The 12,636-nt window shown below is 47.5% G+C and overlaps 2 protein-coding genes across 2 annotated transcripts in view; one reads left to right on the top strand and one right to left on the bottom strand.

The window, feature by feature from the left end:
* Positions 1 to 8,830, bottom strand: part of COL4A1 (collagen type IV alpha 1 chain) — a 119,593-nt gene extending 110,763 nt beyond the window's left edge. Inside the window, exon 1 of the mRNA XM_069003986.1 lies at positions 8,575 to 8,830. Within this exon, the coding sequence (XP_068860087.1) occupies positions 8,575 to 8,637 (63 nt within the window). The 5' untranslated portion in view covers positions 8,638 to 8,830. The remainder of the gene's footprint in view (positions 1 to 8,574) is intronic.
* Positions 8,831 to 8,979: 149 nt separating this feature from the next.
* The window catches only part of COL4A2 (collagen type IV alpha 2 chain), a 145,700-nt gene continuing 142,043 nt past the window's right edge, over positions 8,980 to 12,636 (top strand). Inside the window, exons 1-3 of the mRNA XM_069003977.1 lie at positions 8,980 to 9,053; positions 9,344 to 9,447; positions 9,584 to 9,644. Coding sequence (XP_068860078.1) covers positions 9,404 to 9,447; positions 9,584 to 9,644 — 105 coding nt within the window. The 5' untranslated portion in view covers positions 8,980 to 9,053; positions 9,344 to 9,403. The remainder of the gene's footprint in view (positions 9,054 to 9,343; positions 9,448 to 9,583; positions 9,645 to 12,636) is intronic.

The following is a 12,636-nucleotide window of genomic DNA, read 5'->3' on the forward strand; positions in this document are numbered from 1 at the left end:
ATATAGACTTCCTAGGATAACGTTAAGCTTTTTACTTTCTTCTCACTTTCACTTATACCTCTTGCTATTCCCTGCTTTTCTCTAAAAATATCCATGCTGATTCCAAAAAACACAGCTGTTCTTAACAAAGATACAGGCCCAGTCAATACACTTCAGCTAAAAAAAAAAGTTTCAATAAAAAGCTACTCATCATTTTCTCAAGTAAAGCTGTTACATTAAAAGCATTTACATAGCTTTAGATTCCCTTGCCTATTCTAACAAACTGCTAAAAACACACAGGCATTTACAGCTAAAAAGGTCTTTTGAGTTTTGGCCACAATTAGTGCTTGCACATGTATCTTGGCTTTATGGCAGTCAAAACCCATCCTTTTTTTATTCTGCTAGCAGATAACTGAGTTACCATTGCCATAAAAGGGGCAAGCTTCAAGTACAATATGAAAATTCCTGGAATGCTTGAATCTACCCTCATGTAGCTGATTTTTCCCTTAATATGTGCACTGTGAATACAAACTATTAATGCACTAATTTTTCTTTAAACTTTTGTTCTTATTCTTTACAGCCCCATCAGTCCATACCAGTGTAATTTTTCAGCCTTATTTGGGTTTCATTACAATCTTAGGATTTGTTTCAATGCTTTTAGATTAACAAATATTTCAACAAAAGTCTTCAGTAGACTAGAAAACAAGTTTTCTCGCACTAGATAAACAAGTGGACTAACAAGACCAAAAGACTTAAAATATCTAGTCAGCACATAGCTATCCAGTGAAAATGTGCTAATTTGTTCTATCCCTTAGCTACAACTGAAACATTTGTCATGACAAAGAGGAAAAAAAAAAAAAAAAAGAAGAAAAAGCCTCTCATTCTGATTTCTGTATACTAAACTAAGAACCCCATAAATCATCTACTACAAAAGAACCAGCTAATAAAACATTTTCCACTAAGTTAGTGATTATTTGCATGAAAGATTACATACTTCATTATAAATTTGCAATGCGAATTATCTATAGGAAGAATCTTTATGTAAAAATGGTATTGACTACTAACTATATTAATGAATTAGAACACTTTCTCCCACTAAACCATTTAGAAATGCTCTACCAGGTTTACTCCCCAGTGTTAAGACAACATCCACACGTACAGAAGACATATTAAGAGGGCATCTTGACTAGAAGAAAGGTTGAAACCTCAGACCTCCCATGTAGCCAGAGAGGTTATAAATCCCACAGCAGCTGAGACACACACGGGCAGAGAGAAGGCTGGACACTGGTGTTTAAAGGTGGTAAAGGAGATGAATGTTACTTGCCTCAAATAATTTTTTTCTAGCAATGATAGGGAACATCACCAGACTTCTGCCACCTTTCAAGAAAGTTCAACATCTAGACCTGATTTGTGGCTTTCATCTCATGTCAACTCAGAGATGAAGCACAGAGTTTGCAAACTGAAGTTCTTCAGCATATGTCTTCTGCTCCCACTGTAACAGTTGGGCAGGGATCTCCATGGGGGTGACAGACTTTACCTAAAAAATTTCTGTTTCCCAGTTATAGCATTTGAAATGTTCTTCAATAAGGTACATATTGTTATCTACAGATAAGATATTGCATAGGTTGTACCATGCTTCAGTCTTCCCTCAAAAAAGACATCTCTTCTGAATGCAAATGACCAAACTCACTTGATTTTTAATTAAAACATTCTAGTTTTTCCTAGTAATCTCAGTGTATTAAACTAATTACTGTATTTTATAACTCTGATAGTTTCTTCTGCTGGTTCTGTCTCAGCCGTCCTAAAAACCTGCAGGTCAAAACGTGGTCTCTGTCACTGCTACAAGCAGATGAAAGCCATAAAAAGATGAAAGAAACCTAATTATTGCTTTGCAATTTGTTTACTCCACACACTTGACAGCACTTTGTATTTTGTCCTTCACATTGTTCCGTTGAAGAAGCACACCCTTCCTCAGACCCTGCAAGAAAGAGGCTGTCTGCCAGCAGCAGTAAAGGTGAAGGCAGCGGATGCACACAGAGAGAAAAAAAGCATAGGAAAGGAGGGGAACAGAGGATGATTAGTAATTCTCTTGAATCCACACAAAGAAACCCTTCAGATTACAAGAAATTCCACAGAAGTAGCTGAATAACTTTGCTAAAAACACAGTTACACATTTAATAAATTAAATTGGCACATTCATAGAAAATCTTATGCCGTTTATTTCAGAACATGTGTGAGAAAAACATTCTTTACATATGAAGGTAACACCAAAAAAAAATCAAGAAAAAGGAAACCTATCCTTTTCCAGCTCTTCTTTGGCTTCCCTCGTTTCATTTTTGGACATGTCCTTTTTATTATGTGGCCTGAAGGCAAGCCAAGCCAAAAAAAGGGAGCTTTTTTGCTGCTTGCAAGGCTAGGCTGACTCATCTCCACCTAAGCAGATTCCCAAGCTGCTGGGTCCCACGGCACCTGCTGTCTGCATCCAGGCCTCAGCACCTTGCACTGATGTCACCGAAACATCCCAGCAGAGGTATAAAAGCAGGACAACAATTCTCATCAGAACCCATAAGTACAAGTTTTCAGATGCTTGATAACTTGACAAATCAGAGGTGAAAAGGGGTATTTCCTACCACCACCACACAACCACCTAACCTAAGAAGAGCTAATATAACATTAAGGCTTACAATGGTTTTTGCTCACATTGGAAATACAATGAAAGCATGCACAGTGTTAAGAGGTTTCCTAAAAAATACATATTTGAGATATTTTGAGATATCAAAGTGGTAAAAAATGAGCCCTGAGCTGAACAGAGTGTAGTACAAGTACAAGCAACTGGAAGCTGAAGTGCTTTTGAATATTCACTGTACTTTTCTTTTTCAATTTACAAAGTTTATTTGAGCTCTTCCTCCTGTAAGAGAATATGTCAGAGATAAAGGAAGATTAAACAGTCAGTTTTTTCATCCTTTAACTGTTTGTACATGCCAGAGGGTAAAAATAGACTAGTTTTTTGTACTAGTTATACTCTTTATGAAGAATACATTCGCCTGTTCCTTTACAGCAACTCACTTCAGATTACAAAAGCATAATGGCAGTAATTACATATTGATAATGTTTTAACTTGTTCTGTATTTTACTGACACATTGTCCAAGACACTGCTACATAAATGCTCTTGAAGAGTTAATCCCACATACTCTTCTGATGTATTAAATCACCAAGAATAATTCCAGCCAGTCACAACCAAGATAAATCAAAAATTTATCTTCTCACAAACATCATTACATTGCAGCAGTACTTCACACTTTCAACTACTCACTAAAGCTGCAGGTTGCTCTTCCATTCAGGTCATAGCCCATGCCCAAACTCTTGTCTTTGATCAAATCTTGCAAGATGTTAAGGTGTTAAGTGTTTATGATGGGAAAGTCAGCGGAAATTCTGGGGAGGGCGTACTATGCAACTTTTAAACACTGATGAAGTAAGTCAATTTATTCTCGTGTAGAGGTTGTTGAATCTTCCTTTGTTTAGTCTAGTTCTATAAAAAGAACAATATTCCTAAGCCTATCCCTAAAGGTGGTTTCTGACATTTTAAAACAATAGTCTTAGCTGCCTGCAGCAGCTCTCCTACATTGCTCTACATAATCAAGGCAACTGACAGAATATACATCCAGCATAACCTCAGGCATTGTACAACCTAATGGTATCCAGGATTATAAACACCAAATGGACAAGTTGCAATGAAACATTGCGGTAGTTCTGCAGGCATTTGATACAAACACTCAGAAGCAAAAATTGTGCAACTTGGAATGATAGTCCATGAATGCATTTGCGTATGCTGACACTCAACAGCTGCCTCCAGGAGCAAAGTCTGTGGAGATGAGTCAGGACTGAATGCTCAAGGAGGTTCAGGGACTGTGTTCACCAACATAGCTAGCAGCAGGCAGGTATGTGTTTCCAAAAAAGCCTGCCCTTCTCTCCCGCCTCCAGCACCCCACACCATGATGCTGTAGAAGAAGTGGACAGAGGGAGAGGGGAAGCTGGCAGAAAGGACAAAAGGTATAAAAACATTCCTTTGGGACCAAGGAGTCACCAGGCCTGTCCTCTTGTCCCCAGAAGTGCCCATATTGATCAATACATGCACACTTTTCTGTGTATATATATATATATATAGAGTAATAATCCCCCAGTGCTGGGGGTGAACAGGTGAACCCACGCCCACCACTCCGCCGCTTCCCCAGCCAACACTGCTTGCCACAGGCTGGAAGGCCACCCTCCTGCCCAAGCTCTCATGACCCTCTCTGGTGCACCCTCAGCCACCCCAGATGCTACACCTCTTCCTGACAAGACATCTTGCTCCAACAGGAGGAAGGGAGCACTGCACTTGTCTTCTTCAGACTCCCACACCCCACCATAGCCTGGCAGGGGCAACCAAACCCACTTACTGTTTTTCTCTGAAGCCTTCTAGCCCGAGAGAATCTTCACTCATTAGAAATCATTTGGGTCTCCCCTTCTGGCCATATTTTTGGAACCGGAGTGACTGTATCTCCCTCCTAAATTAACACTTACCAGGGTTTGTTAAACGTGCTCTTGGTATTGTCAAGTCCTTGAGGACATTCAGGGACAAGGGTGTCAGATGGCCTCGGGGAATAGGTGTTTCAGCATCAAAGACAGTGGCAGTCCTTGACATGAAGGCAGCTGCCCAACCTTGCCTTACTTCATTAGGAAAAGCACACCCAGGTGAAGTGCTACCAGTGATTCAGACTCAGTCATATTTCCGTTCAACCACAAACCAAAAGCCCATGTCATTCTCCTTATCTGCTCTTGGTTTATGTGCCCCGTACATCTCAATTTTCAGTAAATTACATTTTTAATGAAAAGAGAAGAGAAAAATTGTTCAGATTAGTTGGAAGCAATTATATTCTTTTTGCTTTTGGCTTTTAAATGCATGTGTCAGAATGCATTCCCAATTATGATGTAAAAACAGGAGAGGTGATGCAAGGAAGGCATGAGGACAACACAGCAGAGCTGTCTCTGCCTGGCCACGTACAGGGCACCACTCTTCATACAGGGCTTACCCAGGGACAGGAACCTCCCGGCCTCACACCAGTGCATCCCCAGTTGCCACCACACACTCAGCTCAAGTAGGACTAGTGGAATCAGCACTGCCCTTGTGGAAAAACTTATGCATGCTTTTATCACTGTTTTGGCATGCCTTTCCCTATTAGCTCCATAGAGCTTGCTCTCAGCTCTGTCCCAGCACCCATTTCACCAAGACTAAAAGCAGAAAACAGGGATGGGTTGGGAACTTGGAGAGAATGCTAAGCCCACTGCTGAGCAGCGGTGGCCAGGAGATCTCCTTCATTCCACCAACATTACATGGCAGCCAGTCAACTGCCGTGGAAGGCGACTCAACCCAGGGCTCAAGTGCAGCTGAAGATCTCACTCCACTGCACAAAGTACAAGGACCAGCACTGCAGCAGCATGGACAAGGTACCAAAACGTGAAACCGGGATTTCCATGGCATTGTCAACTCTCAACTGAGCAGTACTAATGTTAGGAAACAGACTTTCTCCAAAGGAAATGGCAGCCTGAAGAGCGTCAGAAATGAGAGCCCCTGCAGAGATCCATCAAAACAAGCTTCTCCTGTAACCGTCTCATGGGAGCAGTCTCTTATCTTGACCTGGAAACATCTTAATCTGCTGCCCTGTCTTCCACTCTGCTCTCATTGTAAGCTGAAAATGAATCTCCTGAGAAGAACACAGAACAGCACAAAAGCCCAGATTAGCTATAACTAATATTTTAATTATAACTGGTCAAAATAAAGAACACTAAACTTCCAGTGTCACATCTGGATGCACCTTACAGTGCCACATTAAAACCAGTGAGAGCTGCAACAGAGAAGCTCCCTCTTTCTGTACTGAGGCACATGATCATGACAGTAGCTGGCTGGCTTTGCTATGTCAAATGCCTCTGTCAGAGCAGTCCTTCCAAATCTCCTTGTATGTATTTAATCACAGATATGTCACAGATAAAAACAATTTTTCACTCTGTCAGCCCTGACAGACTGCAGGATCACTACCACCAGCAGAGCATGAACTGCTGCCACACTTGCTTGTGCACACAGGCACGGTCTCAAGCCTCAGTTAGGTACCTCAGAACAACCACAATGCACATATGAAGAAACATTTACTGTAAGGGTGACTAAGTGCTGACACAGGTTGCCTAGAGGGGCTGAGCAGTCTCCATCCTTGGACACATTTAAAACTCAGTGGGACTAAGCCTTAGGCAGCCTGTTGTAGGTGTCCCTGCTCTGAGCAGGGGGTTGGATGAGATGATCTCCAAGGTGCCCACCAGCTTCACCAATTCTGTGATGAAGGCCATGGGACAATTAAGAAGACTGTGGCTGCACAACTGCCATTAAAAAAAAAAAAAAAAAAAAAGCCAATAAAAGCTACTTTGGGGAAGGAAGGAGCCAGCAATTTTTTTTTTTTCTGGAGAAAAGTGGTTGCTCCATTCAGCATATTGCAAAGAGTACTGCTACAACCTTCCCTACCACACAAACTTCTGCTAATACAACTACTCTTTAAATGTAAACAGTGGGAACACGTTCATCTGAGGACCATGTGAGCGGGGGATCAGCTCTGTCAACTCTCCAAAAGCAGAAGAGGTCCTGCCCAGGTGTAGAGTGCTTCACACCACCCTGCCACAATCATGCAGAGCCATCAGCCCGGCTCAAGAATCTCCAAAGTGAAGCCCCTTGATCACCACCTACACCTGGTGTGGTGCAGGCCAACAGCCATCTCCATCATCTTTTGAGTGGTTGCTAGTGACAGGCAACAGTGTGGAGCTGGGGACAATGCCAGCAGAACTGAATTCATTGAAGGGCCACCCATTTACAACTGAAAGTTTATATAAGGCAGCAAAACTGCAAGGAGCTGAACTTCCACTGCATACTTTTGTTTCCTGGTGGCATTGACGAGGAACTGTAAATCTGCAGGCAGCTTAACACACAAAGAACAGTTAATAATGGGAATAGTTTCATAATGTAATTAACAGCTCCAGGTTACATTTTAAGAAATCTTGATTTTAATGAAATAATTTATCCAGTACATGCAGGACACTTCCAGAACAGAGCCTCTTCACAGCTGCTACAGAAGACCTTAAATTGTACAACTGATTAAAGTTTGTATCTTCTTTTAATAAGCACCTCTTCCCTACACAGTTTTGTGTCTTTGATTGACAGTCATGGTTTACCCAATGACTTCACTTTACTGCACAAGGTGGGAATGTACCTTACAGATATGTATTTATATCTCTAGACATACCAAATTCAGAGCTTAAATGTAAATAATTTACTTCAAAACATTCTAATTAATTAAAATTAATTAGGACCTTAAGGGAATACAGTTTAATCAGCTTAATGCCAAGTGATGGGTGAACTGCCTAAGAGAATTCACCACTGAGTGATTTACTGCAATCACAGTAAGCCTGATGTTATCAACCTAGGAGCAACAGACAAGACATCAGTAGTTCAGTGCACTGCTTACTTCAGTTGATTCAAGGCATACCTACCATCCCATTGGTCAGAGAGAGGTATCAAAATTCATCATAGGACTTAATTTCATCTGAAATTGCAGAAAAGCTTAAAGTAACCTTTTCCCATACTTCCATTGTTGATTGAAATGTTAATACAAGATATTAAACTTATGGTAGGAAGCATGACAAAACCCCATGTGTTAAACCTACTGATGAGTTTTCTGCACTCCTGAATTTCACTAATACAGTATCAACCTAACCAAATGCAAGGAAACAAGGAGACACAAAAAGATAACCTATTTCAAATTATTATGTCAACTGCCCGTTACTTAGAGGTACAGAAGGAACTGCCCAAATACTTCAGGAGCGCCAGGAAAGAGAGTCCTTTAAACTTAAGGACAGCTAGTAGCTATTATCACAGTGATAAAATTAGCTCCCTTAGCAAAACTTTCAGACTACTTGCATGCTTTCGATTTTACAAGTCTATGCCACAATCTGGTTCCATCCGGAAAGATGCCAAAATTCAACTTTAACCATTAACATTAGGATCCCTCCCAGTCCCCAGCCTGCTGCTACTGCCCATCGCGCGGGGTCAAAGGCAGCGTGCACAGCACTTTGAATCCAAGCAGCGAACACTAAACTATTATTCATATTAATATTATTTATTTTTCACTTTTTTTAAAATTATTTTTTACCGTGGAAACACAACTCGCTGCTTTTCAGTCCCGAGTGGGTGCGTGCTTTTTATTCCCTCCCCAGTCAGCGGCGCTCCGTGCCGGGCCGTGGGACAGGGAGAGCGCAGCGGGGCCCGTCCCCGCCGGACTCCCGCTGCCGTCCCACCGCGGTGCCGGCCGCCCCACTCCGCGCCCGCGGAGGGCCGGCGAGCGGGCGCAGCCCCGCGGAGGGGCGGGGCAGCCGGGCATCCGCGCGAAGCCCACCTGGCTGCCCCAGCGCCCCGAGAGCCCCGGGCTCCCCGTCCCGTCCCGCTCCCGCGTCTCGCCGTGAGAGGGTCCCGCGTGTGCACCCGATCGCGCAGCCCGAAGGAGCCGCCTCCGCGTACTCACCGCGGCGGACACGGCGCTGAGCTCGGCGCTCAGCAGCAGCCCGAAGCCCAGCCAGAGCCACATGCTGCCGCGCACTGCACCGCGCCGTCAGTCCCTGGGCGGCGGGGTGCCGGCGACTCAGAGTGGGGCTCCGCGGGGCCGGCCCCACATGCGAGTCTCTCCCCTCCGTCGCGGCCGCGGCGCCTTCAAGTGCCTCGGGTTCCAAGGACTCGATGGGCGGTGGCAGCTCCCCCTCGCCTTCCCCCCGGGCGGGGACCCTGAGAGGGCGCAACCTCGCCCGCTGGCCGCAGTTCCTGCGTCTCCTCTTCCCCGCCGCGGGTGGGTGGTGGGCCGCGGGGGGGCGCGGGCGGAGCGGGGAGGCGCGCCGCTTCCTCGCCGCACGCCGCTGCGGCCGCCCGGGAGGGCACGGCACGGCACGGCACGGCACGGCACGGCACGGCACGGCACGGCGGCACGGCTCGGCAGCGCGGCGCGCAGCGGTGCGGAGCGGGCGCGGGGCCGGGCGGCGGAAGGGGGCGGGGAAGGGCCGGGGGCGCTGGCTCTGCCTGGCCCGTCGGGGTCCGCGCCCCCGCGGGTGGCTCCGTGCCGGGAGGACGCCGCTCTGTGCGCCGCGCGGGGAGCGACGCGATAGCCCCCTCTTTCCCCCGGATCGGAGCCCGGCACGGCCCGGCCGGTGGGGCCGCTCCCTGCTCCGGCAGCGGCGTCGCCGAGTCCGGAGACCTCCGGCGCGGGGAGCGGCGTTACAAGCGGGCTCTTCTCTGCCTTGCAGGAGTGGCCGTCCGGCGGGAGGGGGCCCTGAGCCGAGCCCCCGGCCGGGGAAGGAGCGAAAATGGACATCTCGCAGCTTCCCAGTGCACGTATTTTCCTTTGTCAGTAAGTAATTCCGCTCGGTAGGCTTTTGGAAATGACTTTTTAAAGTCGTATTGTCACCTTTAACTGCAGAGTGTTATCACGTGCTTGTTTTGCGCTAGTTTAAGACCATATCGTCCTTATTCACCTCTCTCTGCAGGGATACGGGGATTCTGCTGATCCTGATAGAAGTTTTGCTGTCAGCAGTCAAAGTGGACGCTGTAAGTAAAACGTCTTATGACTTTTACTGAGGAGAGGAGGAAAAAGCAGTTTCCTTGGTACCAATAAGTGAGGAACTGCATTTTCTTTGCCAGATGGCTTATCTGTCTTTCTATTAAAAGAAACAACTAACAAATCATTTCTGCAAACCTTACAGATTGCTGCCTTCAACAAAATGACGTTTAGCAGAGAAGCATAATGCTTCAAGAGTCAGGTTGTTTGAAATAGTCCACTGTTAATTTTGCTCAAATTGGGTACTTTGTTAAAGCAATAGTGAAACAAACTGTGTTGGTTTGAAAGACAAGTGTCTGCCAAGGAAGGTGGGAACCTCCCTTGCAATGGAGAATATGATCCTGTTCCCTCCTAATTATTATAACTTTGAAATTAAGGGGCTTTCAGGCAATGATGTGGGAAAAGTAAGAGTAGCTCTTTACTACTGTGTGTATGTATAACAAGATAAACAAACAACAATGGCAGCAACAACAAACAAAACCAGAAACCCAGGAACAGCCTTCTCTCGGCCACAGGCACCTTCCCCTTCCGTGCAGTTGCGCTCACAGCCAGCAGGGGCGCTGGTGGCTCCCGGCCGGGCAGGTGCGATGTCCCCCCCCCGGCTGCAGGGGGCGCTGTGGTGAGAGCTCGGCCGTCTCCCTGCACATGGATGATGGCGGACGCAGCTGGTGGAAAGGATGGAGAAGGGGCTTCCTCTACAAACCCTCAGGGGCAGTCGATCCCGGTGCCCCAACCGATGGCAAAAGCAGCTGTAGCAGGAACCTCGGAAGCAGCAAGCTGGAACGGCAGAGGCGAGCAAAATCCCGGAGTAATAAATGAGATGTATCAGAAACTCCACAGCTGTAGCAGGAACTGTGGGGTGTCCCCGCAGGCAAGGGGTGTGGGGCTACAGTGTAGCAACAAAAAGCCCGAGGTAACAGCAGAAAGCAGCGCATCTGGGCAGCAGCAGCTGGGCTCCTCTGCAGCAGCTGCCGCACACAGCCAGGGAGGTGAGCCCTCTGGGAAGGAGGAGGGGGTTGGTGTCTTGGGGATGGTTTTTTATGCCATACCTTTTTGTTTTTTTTTGTTTCTGGGGTGGTCACTTCTTCCCCCTCATACCCTGGCTCTGGGAGTATCATCATGAGTGAGAGCCAGACCGGAGTTTCCAGCAAGGGTCGGGGTCGGGGCGAGGGGCAGCTCCTTCCTTCTAGGCGGGCTTTTTGGCTGGCATCTGGTGGTGACATGCAGCTGGTGTCTCTGACTAGGGATATTGCTGCTTTGTGGGTTTTGCCTGTTTCTTTTTGTTTCTTTTCCTTTGGCACTGTGACTGGGCTTGCTGGCTAGCTTCTCTCCTTCTCTGCTGTTGGGGAGCCCAGAGCCAGTGTGGGCCACGCCAGGACCCGGGAACACCCCGTTCCCCGCCAGGGGCCATCTCCTCTGCACAGCCCGGACCCAGGGACCAGCCACTGCCGGTGAGATACCGTGGGGAGTGATTCCCCACTTAGCCCCGCTGTTCTCTGCCGCAGCTTCAGGGCATCTTGCTATACTGTAACCCAATACTCAGTGCCTGCGGGGACACCCCACAGTTCCTGCTACAGCTGTGGAGTTTCTGATACATCTCATTTATTACTCCGGGATTTTGCTCGCCTCTGCCGTTCCAGCTTGCTGCTTCCGAGGTTCCTGCTACAGCTGCTTTTGCCATCGGTTGGGGCACCGGGATCGACTGCCCCTGAGGGTTTGTAGAGGAAGCCCCTTCTCCATCCTTTCCGCCAGCTGCGTCCGCCATCATCCATGTGCAGGGAGACGGCCGAGCTCTCACCACAGCGCCCCCTGCAGCCGGGGGGGGGACATCGCACCTGCCCGGCCGGGAGCCACCAGCGCCCCTGCTGGCTGTGAGCGCAACTGCACGGAAGGGGAAGGTGCCTGTGGCCGAGAGAAGGCTGTTCCTGGGTTTCTGGTTTTGTTTGTTGTTGCTGCCATTGTTGTTGTTTGTTTATCTTGTTATACATACACACAGTAGTAAAGAGCTGCTCTTACTTTTCCCACATCATTGCCTGAAAGCCCCTTAATTTCAAAGTTATAATAATTAGGAGGGAAGGGGGTGTCATGGTGTGACACTGGCCCAATGCCAGGCACCCATGACAGTCGCTTGCTCACCCTCCCCTGCCACAGTTGGGCAGAGGAGAGAGGGGAAAAAAAAATTAACGAGGGCTTTATTAGCTGAGATGCGGACCAGGAGAAAACACTTCAAGGGTGAAACAGGCTCAACTTAAACTCACAAAGTGAATTTATTGCTAACAGATTCAGAGGAGGATAATAAGAAATAAAATAAGCCCTTAAAAACACCTTTTCCCCCCAGCCCCTCCCTCCTTCTCACCAACAGCGCAGGGAGACAGGGCATGGGGGTTTGGTCAGTCCATCACCACGATTTTCTTCTACTGCTCTGGGTGAGGAGTCCTTCCCCTGTGAGGCTGTGGGCTCCTTCCCACGGGAGACAGTTCTCTGCAAACCTCTCCAACATGAGTCTGCTCTCACGGGCAGCAGCCACACCGCACCTGCTGCAACATGAGTCCCTCCCATGGACGAACAGTCCTCCCAAAACTGCTGCACCTTGTATCTCTCTTTCCACCGGGTGCAGTCCTCCAAGGACAGGCTGCTCCACCCTGGAAGCAGAGGCCCTCTCTCTCCACTGGGTCTTCCACTGGATCACAGCCTCCTCCAGGCATCCACTCACTCTGGCATGGGCACCTCCCCCACAGGCTGTGAGTGGATCTCTGTATCCCACGTGGACCCATGGGCTGCAGGGGGACAACCTGCTTCACCATGGTCTGCACCACGGCCTGCAGAGGAATCTTGGCTCCGGCGCCTGGAGTACCTCCTGCTCCTCCTTCTCCACTGACCTTGGTGTTGCCATGTTGTTTTCCTCACGTGTTCTCACCTCCTCCTCTTCTCTGACTAGAATCCAAAACCTTGTGACTTTGTTTCGATTTTCTTCTTAAATAT

This window comes from Aphelocoma coerulescens, chromosome 1, assembly GCF_041296385.1.
Source record: "Aphelocoma coerulescens isolate FSJ_1873_10779 chromosome 1, UR_Acoe_1.0, whole genome shotgun sequence".
Taxonomy (NCBI): domain Eukaryota; kingdom Metazoa; phylum Chordata; class Aves; order Passeriformes; family Corvidae; genus Aphelocoma; species Aphelocoma coerulescens.